Source organism: Saccopteryx leptura, chromosome 4 (genome assembly GCF_036850995.1).
Source record: "Saccopteryx leptura isolate mSacLep1 chromosome 4, mSacLep1_pri_phased_curated, whole genome shotgun sequence".
NCBI classification, from domain to species: Eukaryota; Metazoa; Chordata; class Mammalia; order Chiroptera; family Emballonuridae; genus Saccopteryx; species Saccopteryx leptura.
This window is the reverse complement of record NC_089506.1, coordinates 216973089-216989128: the sequence shown is the minus strand read 5'-3', so window position 1 is coordinate 216989128 and position 16040 is coordinate 216973089. Positions and strand designations below refer to the sequence as shown.

At 57.3% G+C, this 16040-nt stretch overlaps 2 protein-coding genes across 3 annotated transcripts; both read right to left on the bottom strand.

Annotated features, from left to right (window-relative positions):
* On the bottom strand, positions 1-7271 carry GDPD3 (glycerophosphodiester phosphodiesterase domain containing 3). Of its 2 annotated transcripts, none has more exons than XM_066383198.1 (10): positions 6866-7271; positions 6578-6620; positions 6234-6369; positions 4980-5025; positions 4709-4827; positions 4543-4632; positions 4057-4155; positions 2370-2429; positions 2214-2265; positions 1-195 (listed from the first exon to the last, which is right to left on the bottom strand). In XM_066383198.1, the coding sequence occupies exons 1-10, from the start codon at positions 7002-7004 to the stop codon at positions 176-178; spliced, it is 804 nt and encodes a 267-aa protein (XP_066239295.1). In that variant the 5' UTR covers positions 7005-7271; the 3' UTR covers positions 1-175. The 2 variants fall into 2 exon arrangements, with proteins under 2 accessions (XP_066239295.1, XP_066239294.1); XM_066383197.1 differs by having other exon boundaries at positions 4057-4190; positions 6866-7268.
* Positions 7272-7647: 376 nt separating this feature from the next.
* MAPK3 (mitogen-activated protein kinase 3) lies at positions 7648-14558 on the bottom strand. The gene is made up of 9 exons (XM_066383196.1): positions 14389-14558; positions 13154-13336; positions 10719-10908; positions 10400-10516; positions 10005-10119; positions 9480-9611; positions 9232-9341; positions 8984-9138; positions 7648-8238 (listed from the first exon to the last, which is right to left on the bottom strand). Exons 1-8 carry the CDS (start codon positions 14556-14558, stop codon positions 9016-9018), a joined length of 1140 nt encoding a protein of 379 aa, XP_066239293.1. The 3' UTR covers positions 7648-8238; positions 8984-9015.
* Positions 14559-16040: the final 1482 nt, after the last annotated feature.

Here is a 16040-nt window from a genome sequence, read left to right as displayed (position 1 = left end):
TGAATAGAAAATATTTATTGGGAAGGAGAAACAGAGAGGGCAAGGGCCTCCGGCTCAGGAGAGGCGGGCAGCTGCTCCACGGCGGTTGTCCAGGTAGCGCCGCAGGGCAGTGGGATAGTCAGTCATGACCCCCGTGGCCCCCAGACCGTAGGCCACTTCAAAATCTGACTCTTCATTAAGGCACCAAAATACCACCTGAGTGGGGAACAAGGGGCTTGTAGTTTCCACACCCCTTCACCTGGAGCTCTCCCTTGCATCCAGGTGGTCAGAGCTCCCCTCCGTGAAGACTGCCCAGCGGTGGTATGCTGGGGAGCTGATATTTTCAGATATTTTGCAAATTGGTTTTATTAAATATTAAATTACATAAACTTGCAATTCAATAAATTATATTAAAAACAAAGGTAATAAATACTAAAAACTCACTACTTCCTAATGGTTTAACTACATTTTACTATCACCTATGCTCTGGAGGTATTTATTTTTATTTTTTTAGATTTTTTTAACAATTTTTTTTTTTTTTTTTTTAGAGAGAGAGGAGAGAAAGAGACAGAGGGTGGGGGGAGGAGCAGGAAGCATCAACTCCCATATGTGCCTTGACCAGGCAAGCCCAGGGTCTCGAACCAGTGACTTCAGCATTCCAGGTTGACGCTTTATCCACTGCGCCACCACAGGCCAGGCTCTGGAAGTATTTATGTCTGTCCAGTGTCCAATGTGTATGATGGAAATAGTCTGTAACGATGTACTACTTCCCGTCTCTTCCCAACTCTGTGTTCAGTGACTTCATGCTGGTATCCTGAAATTGGCTGAGGTAGAAGTCTATACACCAGGGAAATCATCTAATGCTCAAATCAGGGCGCACCTTCCCCTGGGAGAGCTGGCTGTGGACTAGGGGCAGCCCAGTGCCTCGCAGCCTGCCCGCACCTGCTGTGGCTCTGCATCTCCCCTGACTCCTGATGCTTCCCTGTGGGCACTGATCTAGGTGGGATGGGATTTGTACTCTGGGCAAGTCACTGGACACTCTGTCTTTTTGTTTGTTTGTTTTTCTTCTTTTTTTTTTCCTTTGGAACTCTCCTCTGCCTTACTGTGTGACACCAGAGAGTTATGGTTCAGCCTCCTAGAGTTGTGGTGAAGCCCCAAGGAGTGGGAGGGCTGATCTGAGAGCTGTGTCATCCTTACCCACATCCAGACCATGGCTTGTCCGCGAGTTAACTCTCTACGTTTACAATTGCACCTACAATTGCTTCGCCACATGGTGGCTGGGGTGACCCTCACTCAAGAACTCTCAATTGGATCAGGTCTCTTCCTTCAAAAGCTTCCCTTCCTTTGGGACCATGTTCCTCACTAAGGTCCGTGGGCTGCCTTCTCTGGCTCCCCCTATGCTCCAGACTGCGGCTTGGTGGAACCCCTCCCGTTTTCTCAGCCTCCATGGCCTCTCGCTTCTCTGGGCCTGCCAACAGGCGGAGCCTCCTGTCTGAGATGCTCTCCCTCGCCCCTGCCCTTAAGTCAGATCCTCACTTCTTCCAGGCCTTCTCTGACCCCACGGACCACTGCACCTGCTTCCTCTCTGTCCATGAGCTGCCCCGGGACAGCCTGCACCATTCCCTCCCTCTGCCCCTGTGGTAAACTTCCTACTCCGTCCTCAGAACCACAGTGCCTGGAACATATTCTCAACAACGTTTTGCTATTTAAATGACTGGGTCAAAGTTGATGCTCAGCTGGGCCCCTGGTGGCGCAGTGGATAAAGTGTTGACCTGGAACGCTGAGGTCAGGGGTTCAAAACCCCAGGCTTGCCTGGTCAAGGCACATATGAGAAGCAACTACTGTGAGTTGATGCTTCCCCCTTCTCCCCCCATTTATCACTCTCCTCTCTCTAAAATTAATAAGATCTAAAAAAAGAAAAACGTTGATGCTCAGGGGAATGGGAGGAGGTGGGCAGGGCTGTTTTCTCCGGCGTTTGGCCAGCCCCCTTCATCAGGGGTCAGGACAGTCCAGCACCTCATCGAATGCTAGCAAATATTAAGCCCTTACTAAGTACCAGTTACACATCCAATCCAGAATAGTTAAAGACACCTTTAGCCCCATTTATAGACGAAAAAGCCAAGACTCAGAAGGTGACCTGTGCAAGGCACCCGGCTACGCAGTGGCGGAGCTATGATCAGAACGCTGTGTGCGAGGCCCACGCTCTGGACTGAGGGGGCGTGGTCAAGCCTCACCTGCACTCCTCGCTGCTCCAGGTGCTGGATCAGGCTCTTCCTCATGATCAACCTGGGAGGGAGGGGGATGGCAGAGGCCATGACGAAGGGGCTGAGGAGAAGGCCAGAGGCGGGTCTCTATGGGGACGCTCCATCTGGCCTTCCCGCCCACCTCACCATTTGGAAACCACAGCTGCCAGCCGGTTCAGCGGAGGGCAGGAGAACGGGAAGTAGGTCCTGTGGAGAGATGGTACCGTGGTCAGTCCATGGGTCCCTCTCTGTCACGGGAGCGGCAGTGAGGGCGGAGTGGGGGGAGGGGAGCGGTCATCCCTATCTGGTGAACCCTACCGCCTCTAGAGGAACCTGTGCGGTTGCCCCAACATTTCACACATTGTTCAGTGAGATTCTACTCCAAAGTCCTGGACTCTATCCTCTGAGGGGGTGCGACCCTCCCCATCTTACAGAAGAGGAAACCGAATCCAGGAGAGCTACGGCAACTTGCCTGACGTCACCTAGCAAGTCTGTGGTGAGGCAAGGACTGAAATCCAGCTCAGGCCTCTTCAGTGTCCCGCCCCCACCACCCCTTCAGTATGTCACAGGGCAGCCAGAGCCCTTTGTCGGAGACTGGGACAGCTGGGGTCGAGAGGAAGGCAGAGCAGTGGAGGGGAGTTTGCTTGGGGGCCATCTGGACGTCCTCCTGGTTGGGCCTGACCAGCTTCCTGAGACCAGACGGTGTTTAATGGGTCGGCTACCTGCCCCTAATTGTCCCTTTCCAGGGGTGACTTTAAGAACTTCCGAATGTCCCAGGACAGGCTTTGGAGTCCGACCCTGGGCAAACCAGGCTCTGTACTTCTGACTGTATGACCTGGAGTAAGTCACACACCCTCTCAGAGCCTCAGACTCGCCCTGGGTCCCATGGGGTCATGATTCCTGCACCCCCTGGGAGTGCTGCAAAGTCAAGTTCAACTAACTAAAGGATGTGAGAACACTGTCGATCCTGTATAAAAAGTCATGTGCACTAAGTTCTTTAGTATAATGATGTCTTTGTAGCAAAGGATCGTGGGGGCTGGCTGGGAGCCTCCCTTCAGACAGCAGAGCTGAGCAGAAAGCCGGGCCACCAGAGGGAAGTTCCCGGGAAGCCAAGGGCGGGGCCAGCCTGCGAATGAGTGGGGAAGTATCCAAATTCCTGATACTTTACCCAGATGCTACTTTGTTAGTCCTTGTCTCCCAACAGGAAAACACCTGCTTTTCCTTTTGAGAATCAGAGTGGTGCTATAATTAATTAACATCTGTCTCTAGCCAGACTCTACCAGGCGTCCCCAAACTACAGCCCGCGGGCCGCAATGCGGCCCCCTGAGGCCATTTATCCAGCCCCCACTGCACTTCTGGAAGGGGCACCTCTTTCATTGGTGGTCAGTGAGAGGACCACTGTATTTGGCAGCCCTCCAATGGTCTGAGGGACAGTGAACTGGCCCCCTGTGTAAAAAGTTTGGAGACCCCTGCAAGCTGAGGGCCTTAACCCACCCACATTGGTCTTCTTTACTAGCGTAACTGCACCTGGAACAGATTAGACATTCAATAACTATCTGTTGGATGAATGGATGAATAAAGGAACCCCGTGTTGTAAAACTCCATCCACATCAGTACACGTTTGCACTGAATTTCAGGCCATTCACGGTCCCCATAGTATTCATGAATGCTGGGTGAGAACCACTATCTTCAAAGCACCCGGGGGGAGGGGTATCCTGAGGGGAGCTGGGGACCCTACAAAATGAAGCTCAAGATGGGGGTGTTTTTCTGAGGACCAAAGCAGCTGGAAGCCTGGGCGTGGATGGAGAAGGGCGGTGGGGGACCCTGTGGGCACCTGTTGATGATGGTAGGCAGGAAGCAGAGGAAGAACCTCTCGGGGATAGGAACGAAGGGCAGCAGACCCAGGTAATACAGCAGTAACAGCCGGAAGGCTCTGGACATGGTGAAGGAGAACGGCATCGCGGGGTTCTGGAGGCAAGGGCAGGTGAGAAGGGAGTCGGTCTACTGGGGAAGCAGAGAGGCCTGCGCTGCAGGGGAACGAGTTTTTGGACATTCAGGAAGCCCTACAACTTGCAGGATCAAGGCCACATCTTGGCCCAGTGCTTAAGGCCTAACTGCAGCCTCGCCGTTCTCGTCAGCATGATTTTGCTCACGTATCTCCTCCACCACCTCGCCTCTCCAAGTCCTCCAGAACTCCCCAGACCCCTCTAGCCTAGGCCCCCCAGGTTGTTCTGGGCTCCGGCTCCTCCTCCTCCTCCTCCTCCTCCTCCTCTTCTCCCCCCCCCCTCCTCCTTAGAGCAGGAAGGGAGAAGGGACTCACAGCAGCCTTGCACTTCTTCATGACCGAGTTCTTCTCTGAGGCCCAGATGGTGATTTCACTGCGGTCAAAGTGCTTCACCAAGCTGGCTATCTGGAAGGAGCAGGAAGGGGAGTTAGGCCCCTCTCCAGGCCTGCCCCCACCCCGTCCTCCCTGTCCACAGCACCACCTGGTGAATGAGCTTATCGTTCTCCCCTTTGACCTCCACGCTCATGGGCGTCCGAGGGAACCTCTGGAACACGTCCTCTAGACGCACCATGCGCCTGTCTGACCCGTGTGCGAAGTGCCCTGGGCGGGGCGAGCAGAGGGGTCAGAGGAGGACTGGGGAGGCGGGGGTAAGAGCCCAGGGGAAGAGGGGCCAGACCCAGAGGAGCAGAGAGGGCAGAGGCTGAGGCCAGGACTCCCCTCAGGCTGGCGCAGCCCAGGGCCCACACTCTTACCAGGAGAGAAGTAAATCTCCAGCTCCTCCTTGTAAAGGGGCAGCTCCTGGGAAAGCAGGGAGTGTCACCAGGAGACTCGTGTGGAGGCTCCCGGGCATGACGGGGCCAGTGCTGGGGTTCAAATAACTTAACAACCACTCTCTGCCCTAATGACCATTTTAAGTATATATAAAAAAGAGATATACCGAAAGTAGTTTATCATTTCATGCATTTAATATTTAAATAAGAACAATAAAAGAGGTAGACAAAACTAGATTGTAAGAGTTTAAAAATATTAATGAGCCTGACCAGGCGGTGGTGCAGTGGATAGAACATCAGACTGGGATGTGGAGGACCCAGGTTCAAGACCCTGAGGTCGCCAGCTTGAGCACGGGCTCATCGGGTTTGAGCAAGGCTTACCAGCTTGAGCCCAAGTTCAGTGGCTTGAGCAAGGGGTTACTCGGTCTGCTGTAGCCCCCCAGTCAGGTGCATATGAGAAATCAATCAATGAACTAAGGAACTGCAAGAAGAATTGATGCTTCTCATCTCTCTCCCTTCCTGTCTGTCTGTCCCTATCTGTCCCTCTCTCTGACTCTCTCTCTCTGCCAGAAAAGGAAAAATATATATATTAATGAAAAAATATTAACTAATATCTGGCAAAAACAAAACAAAACTGTTATTTAAGATACTTCCAATGACAGCTTGTCCCCCCCGGTTGCTTGGCACTTTTTCTCTTTACATTATGTCTGTTTACTGAAGTAACAAACACGAGGGAATTAAAATGTAGTATTTCATCAAAGGTATAATGAGTTTGATGAAATGAATAAATATTACAAGCACAGTTCCGTTGAGTTTTTTTCACCCATGGATGGAATGAACATGACTACAAGCGCTTAGAATACGCTGTTGTGCCGATGAACGTTAAAAAAGGGTAAGGAATGTACATTTGTGATTTCCACATTGGGGGGCTGCCCAGGCCTCCTCCTTAGAACCCCGATGACAAGTGCCATTTTAACACCCGGTTCGCCGGTTATTAATCAGGTATCGGTTCTGCCTAACCCCTGCCGACCGGCTGAGCGCCACCGCTGGGTGGGGGTATCGGCTCTGCCTAACCCCTGCCGACCGGCTGAACGCCACCGCTGGGTGGGGGTATCGGCTCTGCCTAACCCCTGCCGACCGGCTGAGCGCCACCGCTGGGTGGGGGTATCGGCTCTGCCTAACCCCTGCCGACCGGCTGAGCGCCACCGCTGGGTGGGGGTTTGGCGCAAGGCCCACCTCAAAGTCCAGGCTGCTCACGTCCCTGTTCACGCCCGACTGGCGGGACAGGTTCTGGTCGTGGGACACCACCACCACGCCTTCCCGAGTCAGCTGGCAGTCAAGCTCCAGGAGGTCTGATCGCTGGGCCACGGAGCTGTGGGGGCAAAGGTCAGTGGGGTGTGGGCGCTGGGGAGGTTAGGACACAAGGCAGGAGGCAGGATTTAAGGCGAAGAAGCAGGCTGTGTGATGCCCCGGGAGGGGGTCCAGTCACCAGGGCGAGGACAGACACGGCACCCGTGGCCTCATGCAGTGTACAGCTAGCACGATCTCACCCAGCAGCTGGGCTGGGCAGGCACACTCACTTCTCCAAAGCCTCCATCGTGTTCTCCAGCCTCTCTCCAGATCCTGCATGGGGCAGCTGTGTGGGTCCCGGGCCTGGCCTCCCTCCTTCTCCTGCCCCCCAGGGCTCCTCATCCGTCTGTCCGGGTTTAACAGCTCCTTCTTCCTCATTCCACATCCCGCGCTGCTCCCACCTGGGTCTCTGCCCTCTTTCTGCCAGCCCCTCAGGCCTGCCCCTCAGCTGTCCGCCGGGCACACGTGCTGCTCTCCTTCCTCCACCCTCAGCAGCCAACCCCCACTCCCCAGCTCACCTCCCCGGTGGGCTGCCAACTGGGCACAGAAGGCCGGAGCCCAAGGTGCGTGCAGCAGGCGAGGCCGGCGCAGGAAGAAGACGGAGAGCATGACATAGCTGCCCAGGACCGGCAGGCCGTAGTACAGCAGGGGGCTCATGGCCAGCCCTGCTCCCTGCTCCGGCCCTGGATGCCTGCGCTCCACTGTCCCCGGGGAAGGTGAATGGTGCTGCTCTGCTGACTGCCTGCCTGACTGATGTAGGCTGGCTCCAGCGCTGGTCACCACCACGCCCCTGGGACCGGCTGAGCCTGCTGCTGGCCCAGGGCCAGCCTGCAGGGCTCCGCTGGGGATGGGGCAGAGGCAGGAGGACAGGCCAGGCCGCTCCGGCCCTCACATCCCAGCCCCTTCCCAAACCCCAGCGCCCGCTCTCCCTGGCCACACTGGGGGGGTCAGCCCCGCCCCAGGGCTGCTTTAACCTTCACCCTTAGCACCTGTGCGTGTGGCTGGGGGACACGACACTCCGCCCTTGTCATTTCCAGAAAACCCAGGGGTGCGTAAGGTGCCCGAGTCACCCAGCCAGTTAGGAAGACATTAGAGAGGGGAGAGGACAGTGACTAAGGGGAACACCGACCCCACTCTGTCCATGAATCTGGAGCTCCTTACACTTCCACCTGGACCCTGGGCAGCTGGGGAGCCCCAGGTTGGCATAATGCCGCAGCTGGGAAGTGGGGGGCTGGGGTGTCCGTCTTCTGAGCAGCAGTGGGAAGGGACACGCATCGGCAAACACAGACAGAGCCAGAGCTACCATAGACACATCTATATTTATATATTAGCTACAGGCACAGGGGTGGGCGGGGCCCCGGGCTCCCCACAGCCCCCACCCCCACCTCTGTGCACCCACACACGGAAGCAGCAAGAACGTGAGATGTGGCAGCGTAGGGGAAGGGGGTTTAGGCAGGGCCCTGCTCCTCAGGGGTGCTAGCCCTTGAGCCTTCGGAATGTTTTAGTGAGGTGAGCGGGGCAGGGCTGGCCCTGAGTCCCTATTCAGTGTCCCGTCCTCCCCACCCCTTCAGTATGCCACAGGGCAGCCAGAGGAGCCCTTTGGTTCTGGAACTATCGGAGCCTGGGACAGTGGGGTCGAGAGGAAGGCAGAGCAGCGGAGGGGAGTTTGCTTTGGGGCCACCTGAGCTCTGCGGGTCCTGAGGGGGAGGGCTCGGGGTCCTGGGGAGCAGGGAGGAGGGAGGCGTGGCCTGCCTAAAGCAGGGGCCTGAGCAAAGCGAGGGAAGGCGGCCAGGCCTGCCCTCTGCCCTGATCGGAGCTGCCAGGGTCCAGGCTGGGCACAGTGTCCATTTTCCAACAGTCCAGCAGGAAAGGGGCAGGCAGGAGGCAGGGCCTAGACAAAAAAGGTGTGCAGGAGAGGAGCCATTAACACCCCTGAGCCCTGCCAGAGCCCTGACCTTGGCTTCTGTCCTTTTACCCTCAACGTTGAATGAGATGTGTCTCAGTGTCCCCACCTGTAAATGGGGACAACATGAATACCTCTCTCGTGGCCCTGCTGTAAGGGTTCAATGAGCTCATACACTAAAGCTCTTAGAACAACGCTCAGTGTTGTTTGCTCTCATTCTCAGGACTGGTTTTGGGAAACCGGGGCGCAGAGAGGAGGTGTCCTGCGCAATAGCGTGCAGCTCTTACTCGGAGTCACAGCTGGGACTGGGACCTGCCTGCCCTCTAGCAGGCTCCAGCCGGCAGAGAGAGAAAGAGGAGGCTGGAGGAGGGAGGAAGAGCAGTGGGTGGGCCCTGCAGAGCTCGCCAGGGGTGTGTGAACTGCTGACCTGGGTTCCAGGTGTGAGCGCGCTTGGCATCTGGGTCAGGCTGGAGCGTGGCTAGCTCCTCCCAAAGCAATTACTGCCCCACTTGCATCTCTGCCCGTACTGGGAGAGACAGGATCTGGCTTTGTCCCTCAGAATGGCTACGGGGCTGGTGACGGCTGGGCATGGCCGGGGGGCTGGGGGCCAGGCGTCGGGACGCGAAGACTGGTAGGCCACAGGTCTGTCGCCAGAGCAGGCTCTGGACTGTACGGTGTGCTGGGGACCCTGGTCTTAGGGCGAATCTGTGCGTGGGCAGTGGGGAGCACTCACTAGGCTCCGTGGAGCAGAGGCATCTGTTCAGGTTAGGTGGCCTCCAGCGCCCCGGGCTGGAAGCGGGCTGTCTCCCGAAATATGAGCTCCTTCAGCCGCTCCTTGGGCAGGTCATCCAGCTCCATGTCAAAGGTGAAAGGTTCTTCGGCCACTGGCTGGGACGGCAAAGAAGGGAGGCTCAGGCCAGATGCTAAGGTATGCCTGCCAACCCACTCACCCACCAGGCCTGCTGCTGGGGGCCGGCCCACCTCGTCTGTGGGGTCGTAGTACTGCTCCAGGTAGGGGTGAGCCAGCGCTTCTTCTACTGTGATCCGTTTGTTGGGGTTAAAGGTCAACATCCGGTCCAGCAGGTCAAGGGCTAGGGAAGGGCCGGAATCGAGGGTCAAAGGAAGGATAGGAACGTTCCCAGCACCATTTTTGCTTCTCTGTGCCCAGGGGAGCTGCTGGGCTTATGCACCCAGTTTTTATCCCATATCAGACCTTATGTCTCTCTCACCTTTGGAGTCCGACTTGGGAAAAAGCTTGGCCCAAGCCACCTTGGTCTTGGTGGGCAGAGACTGTAGGTAGTTTCGGGCCTTCATGTTGATGATACAATTCAGGTCCTCCTGGGATGGGGAGCCCAGGATACCTGTAGGCAGGGAAGGTGACTTGGTGAGAGATCTTCTCTCCCTTCTGGGAACAGAAGGAGCCAAGAACAAAGAGCTTCCACCAGCCCAATCTAGGCCCTGACAGCTATCTCCCAGCCAATACTGTGGGGGTAAAGCCAGGGGGCTGGATTCTGGCAGCCCGAGTTCAAATCTCAGCTCCAGCGCTCCTAAGTATGGGGTGCAGCCTTGCCTTTCCCATGTATCAAATGGGATAATATCTATACCTCACTGAGATAAGGTGAGACCCTCTAGGGGCCCCAAATGCGGTGGCACTCCTGATCCGACTCCCGCAGACGCCCCAACCCTGACCCCACAGAAATCTCACCTCCAATAAGCTAACCGCCCTCCCAATCATCTGGCCAGGCCCCTCTCACCCAGAATGTGGTTGAGCTGGTCCAGGTAGTGCTTGCCAGGGAAGATGGGCCGGTTGGAGAGCATCTCAGCCAGAATGCAGCCCACAGACCAAATGTCGATGGACTTGGTGTAGCCCTGGGGAGGAGAAGAAAGTGCTGGGCTTCTGAGCCAGCCTCGACAGGTCTCTTACGTCTGGGCCAAGCCACCATCCCAACCTAGATTCAAAGTTTCAGGAAGGCACAGAGCAGAAGCCTGGGGGAGCTTTCCAGATCCCAAGGACCAGAGTAACACGACACAGCCCGGGGGTGGGGGTGCGGGCAGACTTCCTACACCATGGGGGTCACAGCCTGGCCCGGAGGTGGCGCCAGGGCATTCTGGACCTGGCCCCTTCCTTGGGGGTGGGTGGCCCCCTTACCTTGGAGTTAAGCATGATCTCTGGGGCCCGGTACCAGCGTGTGGCCACATACTCTGTCAGAAAGCCGGTGTGGTCATGCTCAGGATCGGCGATCCGGGCCAGGCCAAAATCGCAGATCTGGAATCCAACCCGGGCTGCTCAGCTTGGTGCTCACGGGCTCCAAGGCCCCAGCAATCACCTCGCCACGCCTCTCCCCATGCTGTTCCCCGTGCTGGCGACGCTGTGCTTCTCCAGAGCACTCAGTCAAATGGAAGCCCCAGAGCCTGGGGTGGGGTGGGGTGAGGTGGGCGGAGGGGGAGCAGGCACCCAGTCCTCTGACCTTAAGGTCGCAGGTGGTGTTGATGAGCAGGTTGGAGGGCTTTAAATCCCGGTGGAGCACGTTGGCTGAGTGGATATACTTGAGGCCCCGCAGGATCTGGTACAGGAAGTAGCAGACGTGGTCGTTGCTCAGCTGCTGGCTTTTGAGCAGCTTGTACAGGTCTGTCTCCATCAGGTCCTGCACAATGTAGCTGAGGACGGAACCGGAGACCCCACAGGTGGGGGTAGCGGGAGGTGCTTGGTTAAGAAGAACGGGCTTTGGTGACTAGGCTGCACAGTCCCGCCAGCTGGCACCCCTCGGACTCAACAGGCCTGCCGACCCATATCATGAGCTGGCGGCCTTGAACAAAAGCACTTCAGTTCTGGGGCCTTAGTTTCCCCAGTGGGAGAAAATGGGGACAATAAACTGCGGGAGGAAGGAGAACGTCCCAGTTAAGAGCGGCAGCTCTGGGGTTAACCTGTTGGTGTCTGAAATCCCCACCGCACTACTCACCGGTTTTCTGACCTCAACCTGTCTGCACCTCTATCTTCCCATCTGAGAAGGGGAAGAACGGTTCTTTCTGGAGTGGTTGTGACAATGAGATGCTACGACCCATGTAAAGCAGCTAGCCCAGTGCTTGGCACATTGTAAGTGTTCAGCAAACATGAACTAGCATTGCTATTATAAATGCCTGAGCCACATGGCTGTTGAAAGGGTTAAATGAGATAATGTATGAATACCAGCTGGCATGCAATAAATGTTTGCTTAAAAATAAATGCCTACCTTATGGGAATGGTTTGTGCAGGACAAATGAGGAGAAACACCCAACAGCACGCTCCTACTCAAAGAGTGCTTGGCCACGCATCAGAAGACAGAGGAGTAAATGCCTTTTGTATTTTATATACACAGACATAAATGTCACTTGGCTTGTCTCTGCCAGAATGGCAGGACTGTCTTTTGGAATCAGCCTCAAAAGGGCCTTCTGAGAACATCTGGACCAAGCCTGCCTGCTGTTTTACAGACGAGGAGCCTACCCAGCGAGACGCTTAAGGTCATGCAGCAAGCTGCGGGTGCGTGCGGAGGCTTCCTGCCCACAAGTTGTGGCGGGGGCTGCAGACACTGCAGTACAAATCCCCACGCTTGGGTGGGGAACTGGGACTGACTGGGGGTGGGTGGAGTAGGGGAGAGGTGACGGGTATTAAAGCTGCTAACAACAGAGACAGGCAGGAAGTGGACAACAAACTAGGAAAGTGATATGGGGGGAGGGCAACAGAGGCAAAACTGTCCCCACCCTGGGCAAGGTGCAAGTCCACAGGTGACTGAGGTGGGGCTCTAACCGGGAAGTCCTAGAGAAAGGACTGGGTCTCTTTTGGGGGAGGGGTGGAGACAGCAACAGAAGCACTTGATTTTAAACGTTCTGAGCCTCAATTTCCTTATCTACAAAAGGGAGCTGAGACCCATTTCAGGGCAGTTGGGAGGCAGAATTAGAAATGTCAAAGCCTTGGGCATGCACTGCACCTGACTCATAGTAGGCCCTCAGAAAAGGGCCGTTTTCTTCCTGCCTGGGGCATGCACTGCACCTGATTCATAGTAGGCCCTCAGAAAAGGGCCGCTTTCTTCCTGCCTTGGGCATGCACTGCACCTGACTCATAGTAGGCCCTCAGAAAAGGGCCGCTTTCTTCCTGCCTTGGGCATGCACTGCACCGGACTCATAGTAGGTCCTCAGAAAAGGGCCGCTTTCTTCCTGCCTTGGGCATGCACTGCACCTGACTCATAGTAGGTCCTCAGAAAAGGGCAGCTTTCTTCCTGCCTGGGGCATGCACTGCACCGGACTCATAGTAGGCCCTCAGAAAAGGGCCGCTTTCTCCCTGCCTTGGGCATGCACTGCACCTGACTCATAGTAGGCCCTCAGAAAAGGGCCGCTTTCTCCCTGCCTTGGGCATGCACTGCACCTGACTCATAGTAGGCCCTCAGAAAAGGGCCGCTTTCTCCCTGCCTGGGGCATGCACTGCACCTGACTCATAGTAGGCCCTCAGAAAAGGGCCACTTTCTCCCTGCCTGCTTGCTTTCCAGTCTGAGGACCCAGAAGGGGGAAAGAACCGTCTGTTGAACAAGAACCGACTGCGGGCAGAGGCTGGACCGCAGCACAGAATCGCAGGTCAGGAGACAAAGTTCCCGGGGAGACCATCTTGGCCAGCCCCCCACCCCCACCCCCAGAAGCACTGCATAGAGAACAGACTTGCCCAAGGCCACCCTGCCTGGCTGCAGAGGCCGGGATTCATCTGAGGCCTCCCAGGCCTCTTACATTCTGTGGCCTCTTTTCTGCTAGAAGGTTTCTTTTACTGGGTTTGTTTTGGAGGGTGCCGGGGAAGAAGGAAACAGAAAGAAAGCCGATGTCCTCCCAGCCCAGCTCTGAGGCCATGCCTGGCCGGCCACCCGGCCAAGGGGAAGGATACACATCCCTCATGGCCTCCAGGGTAGGTGCCCGGAGGATGTCTCGGATGCCGATGACATTCTCATGGTGGAAGCGCAGCAAGATCTGGATCTCGCGCAGCGTGCGCTGGCAGTAGGTCTGATGCTCGAAGGGGCTGATCTTCTTGATGGCCACGCGTGTCTTGCGTACGTGGTCGTAGGCCGAGCTGAGAGGGCCAGAGAGGTGTTGTTGCTGTGGGTCTTACAAAGGGGGAGTCCAGGCCTGGGAGCCCCACCCAGGCCAGGGCAGGGAAGGGAGGGAACAAGGGAGGGCTCTGGCCAAGTCATAAACAATGCCGGTTCCTTCCTGCTGCGAAGGCCTGGGATCTCCAGGGAGAAAGCTGGGGACCAGCCAGGCAGTCCTTCGATGACTTCACAAAGAGAGGAAGAGACTGACCGCTCGCTGACTTCCCCTCTCTTCAACCCTCCCCATTCCAGTTGCCCTGACCCCTCATCCTCCCCTTCGCATGACAGGCTCCATTGCCCAAGAGAGGTCCAGGGGCTGGGCGATGAGAGGACGCACAGCCAGGCAAACGCAGGGAGGAGGGAGTGACAGGAGGGACCGGAGGAAGGGATAAGGCAGGCAGGCACGGTATCAGGGCAAGGGACCCGGGCAGCAGAGCCACTCCCAGTTGACAAAGGCTCAGAGCACACCGTGGGGATGGAAGAACACTCACAGACCCTTTCTAGAAGTCACAGGGAGGCACTGGCGGACCCTCACGGCTCACCGGGCCCCTGCCCCCAGACCCAGAGCACTGCCCCACCCTGCCCAGCCCTGAGCTCGGCTCTTCTCTCCCAAACTCCTCGGCAGGCCTCGCTGGGGGAATCCGAGGCATCCTCTCCCCGAAGAAGGGTCCTTCACTGCCTCCTCACCAAGGATAGAACCTCCCCGGGCATACTTACTCTCTTTACTTCGCGCATGTCTACAGGGTCCCCAAGGTCCTCACAGCCCCCCCCCCCCACCATATACTCCGACGCCCTTCCCTTCGTTATAGAATGACCGGTTCCAAGGCTCCAAGCCCCCTCTCCCTGCAACGCACGCAGTGCTGCCTCCCCCAGAAAGCTCCCCGAGGCCCTCGCGCTGGGACGCCCCCCGCCCCGCGAAGCCCCGTCCCGCAGGACGCTCAGATCTCCAACGCCCGGCCACACTCGGCAGCCGGCCCCCGCCGCTCGGGACGCCCCCTGCCCGGGACGCCCCCTGCCCGGAACGCCCCCTCACCTGACCATGCCGTACGCGCCCTCGCCGATGTACTGCAGCTGCGTGTAGCGCGGGCCCACGTCGAACGGCTGCCCCTTCACCACCTCCACCTCCCCCGGGACCCCCGGGCCGACCCCCTCTGCTCCCCGGGGCTCCCCGCCCCCGCCCCCCTGAGCCGCCGCCGCCGCCATCTCCACTCCTCCCCTCCCGCCCGCCCGCCTCGCCCCTGCCGCCCCGCCCGCGGCCCCGCCCCTTCCCGCCCGCCTGGTCACCCGCGGAGCCGCGCGCGCCGGGCCCTGTCCCCGCGCGGGCTCGCGCCCGTCACGTGACCGGCGCCGGCGCACGCCCGGCTTTCCCGCAGCTGGTGCCCTGGCACCTGGCGCCCTGCAGCCTGGGTGCTGCAGACAGCGCGGGGCTCCCAGCGGCCGTCTGGGAAAGGTCCTCCCTCCCGCCGTCTGCTGCGCAGCCAGCAGGGCCGCCGGGTGACCTTACCCGGGGCCACCCAGCCAGTGTGTGCAGGGCCGGGACACCCGGCGAGCCGCCGCAGCCGGAGCCGTGGCCTGGGGCGGTAGATGGAACCTTAGGGGAATCCAATCCTCCCCAGCCCAGAGTTTGCGTCCCCGAGCCAGTCTCGCCGAACAAGTGGTCTTGGCCGTATTTCACAGTAGTGGTGGGAGATGGTGTTCTTCCTGCTGGGGACCGGAAGCCAACAGGGTCTTTGCAGTTTAGGTTTTTGGGGGACAGAGGTGTGGGGAACTGGCAGTAAGCTGACCGTCTGCCCAACCCCCCACCTCACTTGCTTAGTGAAGTTGCTAAAGGCTATTTTTTTCTCCACACCTTCATGTTAGCTGTGGTGCTGGATTGTTTATACTCGTCCTATCCTTTGTTTTGTGAAGTTGTTATGTATTGTGGGGGTTTTCTGCACTTGGTAGAATTCTTGGGTTGCCTTGGAAATGTGATCAGAGATCTCTTTGATTTGCTAATGGCCTCACTTTGCCCTATAAATAAAGCAGGTTGGGGGGAGTGCCCTCTGTTCTTGCCATCAGCATTGCATAGGTCTCCGGAGTCCATCCTTTTTCTGTTTAAGCCTATTTTCTTAATTCCGCGCTGTTCCCACTGAGGACCTGGAATTACTAGCCGTGATGGCTTGCTGCACTTCCCAGAGGTGGCCTGCCTCTCACCTGGGAGGAAACTGAAGGGTGACTTGGAACCACTGAGACAGCTGAGGGCTGCAGAGCCCAGGGGAGTCAGGATTTCAGACTGAGGCCTTTGGGAGTGGGCCCGGGACCTGGCCTCTGCCAGCAAACGGGCAGCGCCCTGGGCAGGGGACAGGTAGCCCCAGCCTACCTTTCGTGGACCAAAGGGGAAAGAAAGGCCAGAAAGCTGTGTGGAATGTCGATGGGGTTTGGTTCAAGTATGCCATCAGGCTTTGGTCAAAAATAGCAATGAGAGACAGAAAGGGGGAGAGAGAGAGAGGGAGGAGAGAGAGATGAGAACCCTCAACTTGTAGTTGTGCCACTTTTAATTGTTTGTTGATTGCTTCTCATATGTGCCTTGAGGGCGTGGCTCAAGCCCAGCCAGTGACCCCTTGTTCAAGCCAGGGACCTTGGGCCTGAAGCCAGCAAACAGCAATATAGGTCACATTTTTGTTGTCACTGGATTTGGCAAAACTG

What these genes read in the sequence shown, in the direction of transcription:
- GDPD3 (XM_066383197.1), bottom strand. Translation starts at nt 7,004, where the DNA reads ATGAGCCCCCTGCTGTACTACGGCCTGCCGGTCCTGGGCAGCTATGTC. An exon ending in ACGATAAGCTCATTCACCAG is followed by an intron (nt 4,633 to 4,708) that starts GTGGTGCTGTGG and finishes TGCTCCTTCCAG; the next exon opens with ATAGCCAGCTTGGTGAAGCA. An exon ending in TGAAGAAGTGCAAGGCTGCT is followed by an intron (nt 4,191 to 4,542) that starts GTGAGTCCCTTC and finishes CCTTGCCTCCAG; the next exon opens with AACCCCGCGATGCCGTTCTC.
- MAPK3 (XM_066383196.1), bottom strand. Translation starts at nt 14,558, where the DNA reads ATGGCGGCGGCGGCGGCTCAGGGGGGCGGGGGCGGGGAGCCCCGGGGA. An exon ending in GGCGCGTACGGCATGGTCAG is followed by an intron (nt 13,337 to 14,388) that starts GTGAGGGGGCGT and finishes TGGCCCTCTCAG; the next exon opens with CTCGGCCTACGACCACGTAC. An exon ending in ACACCACCTGCGACCTTAAG is followed by an intron (nt 10,517 to 10,718) that starts GTCAGAGGACTG and finishes GTTGGATTCCAG; the next exon opens with ATCTGCGATTTTGGCCTGGC.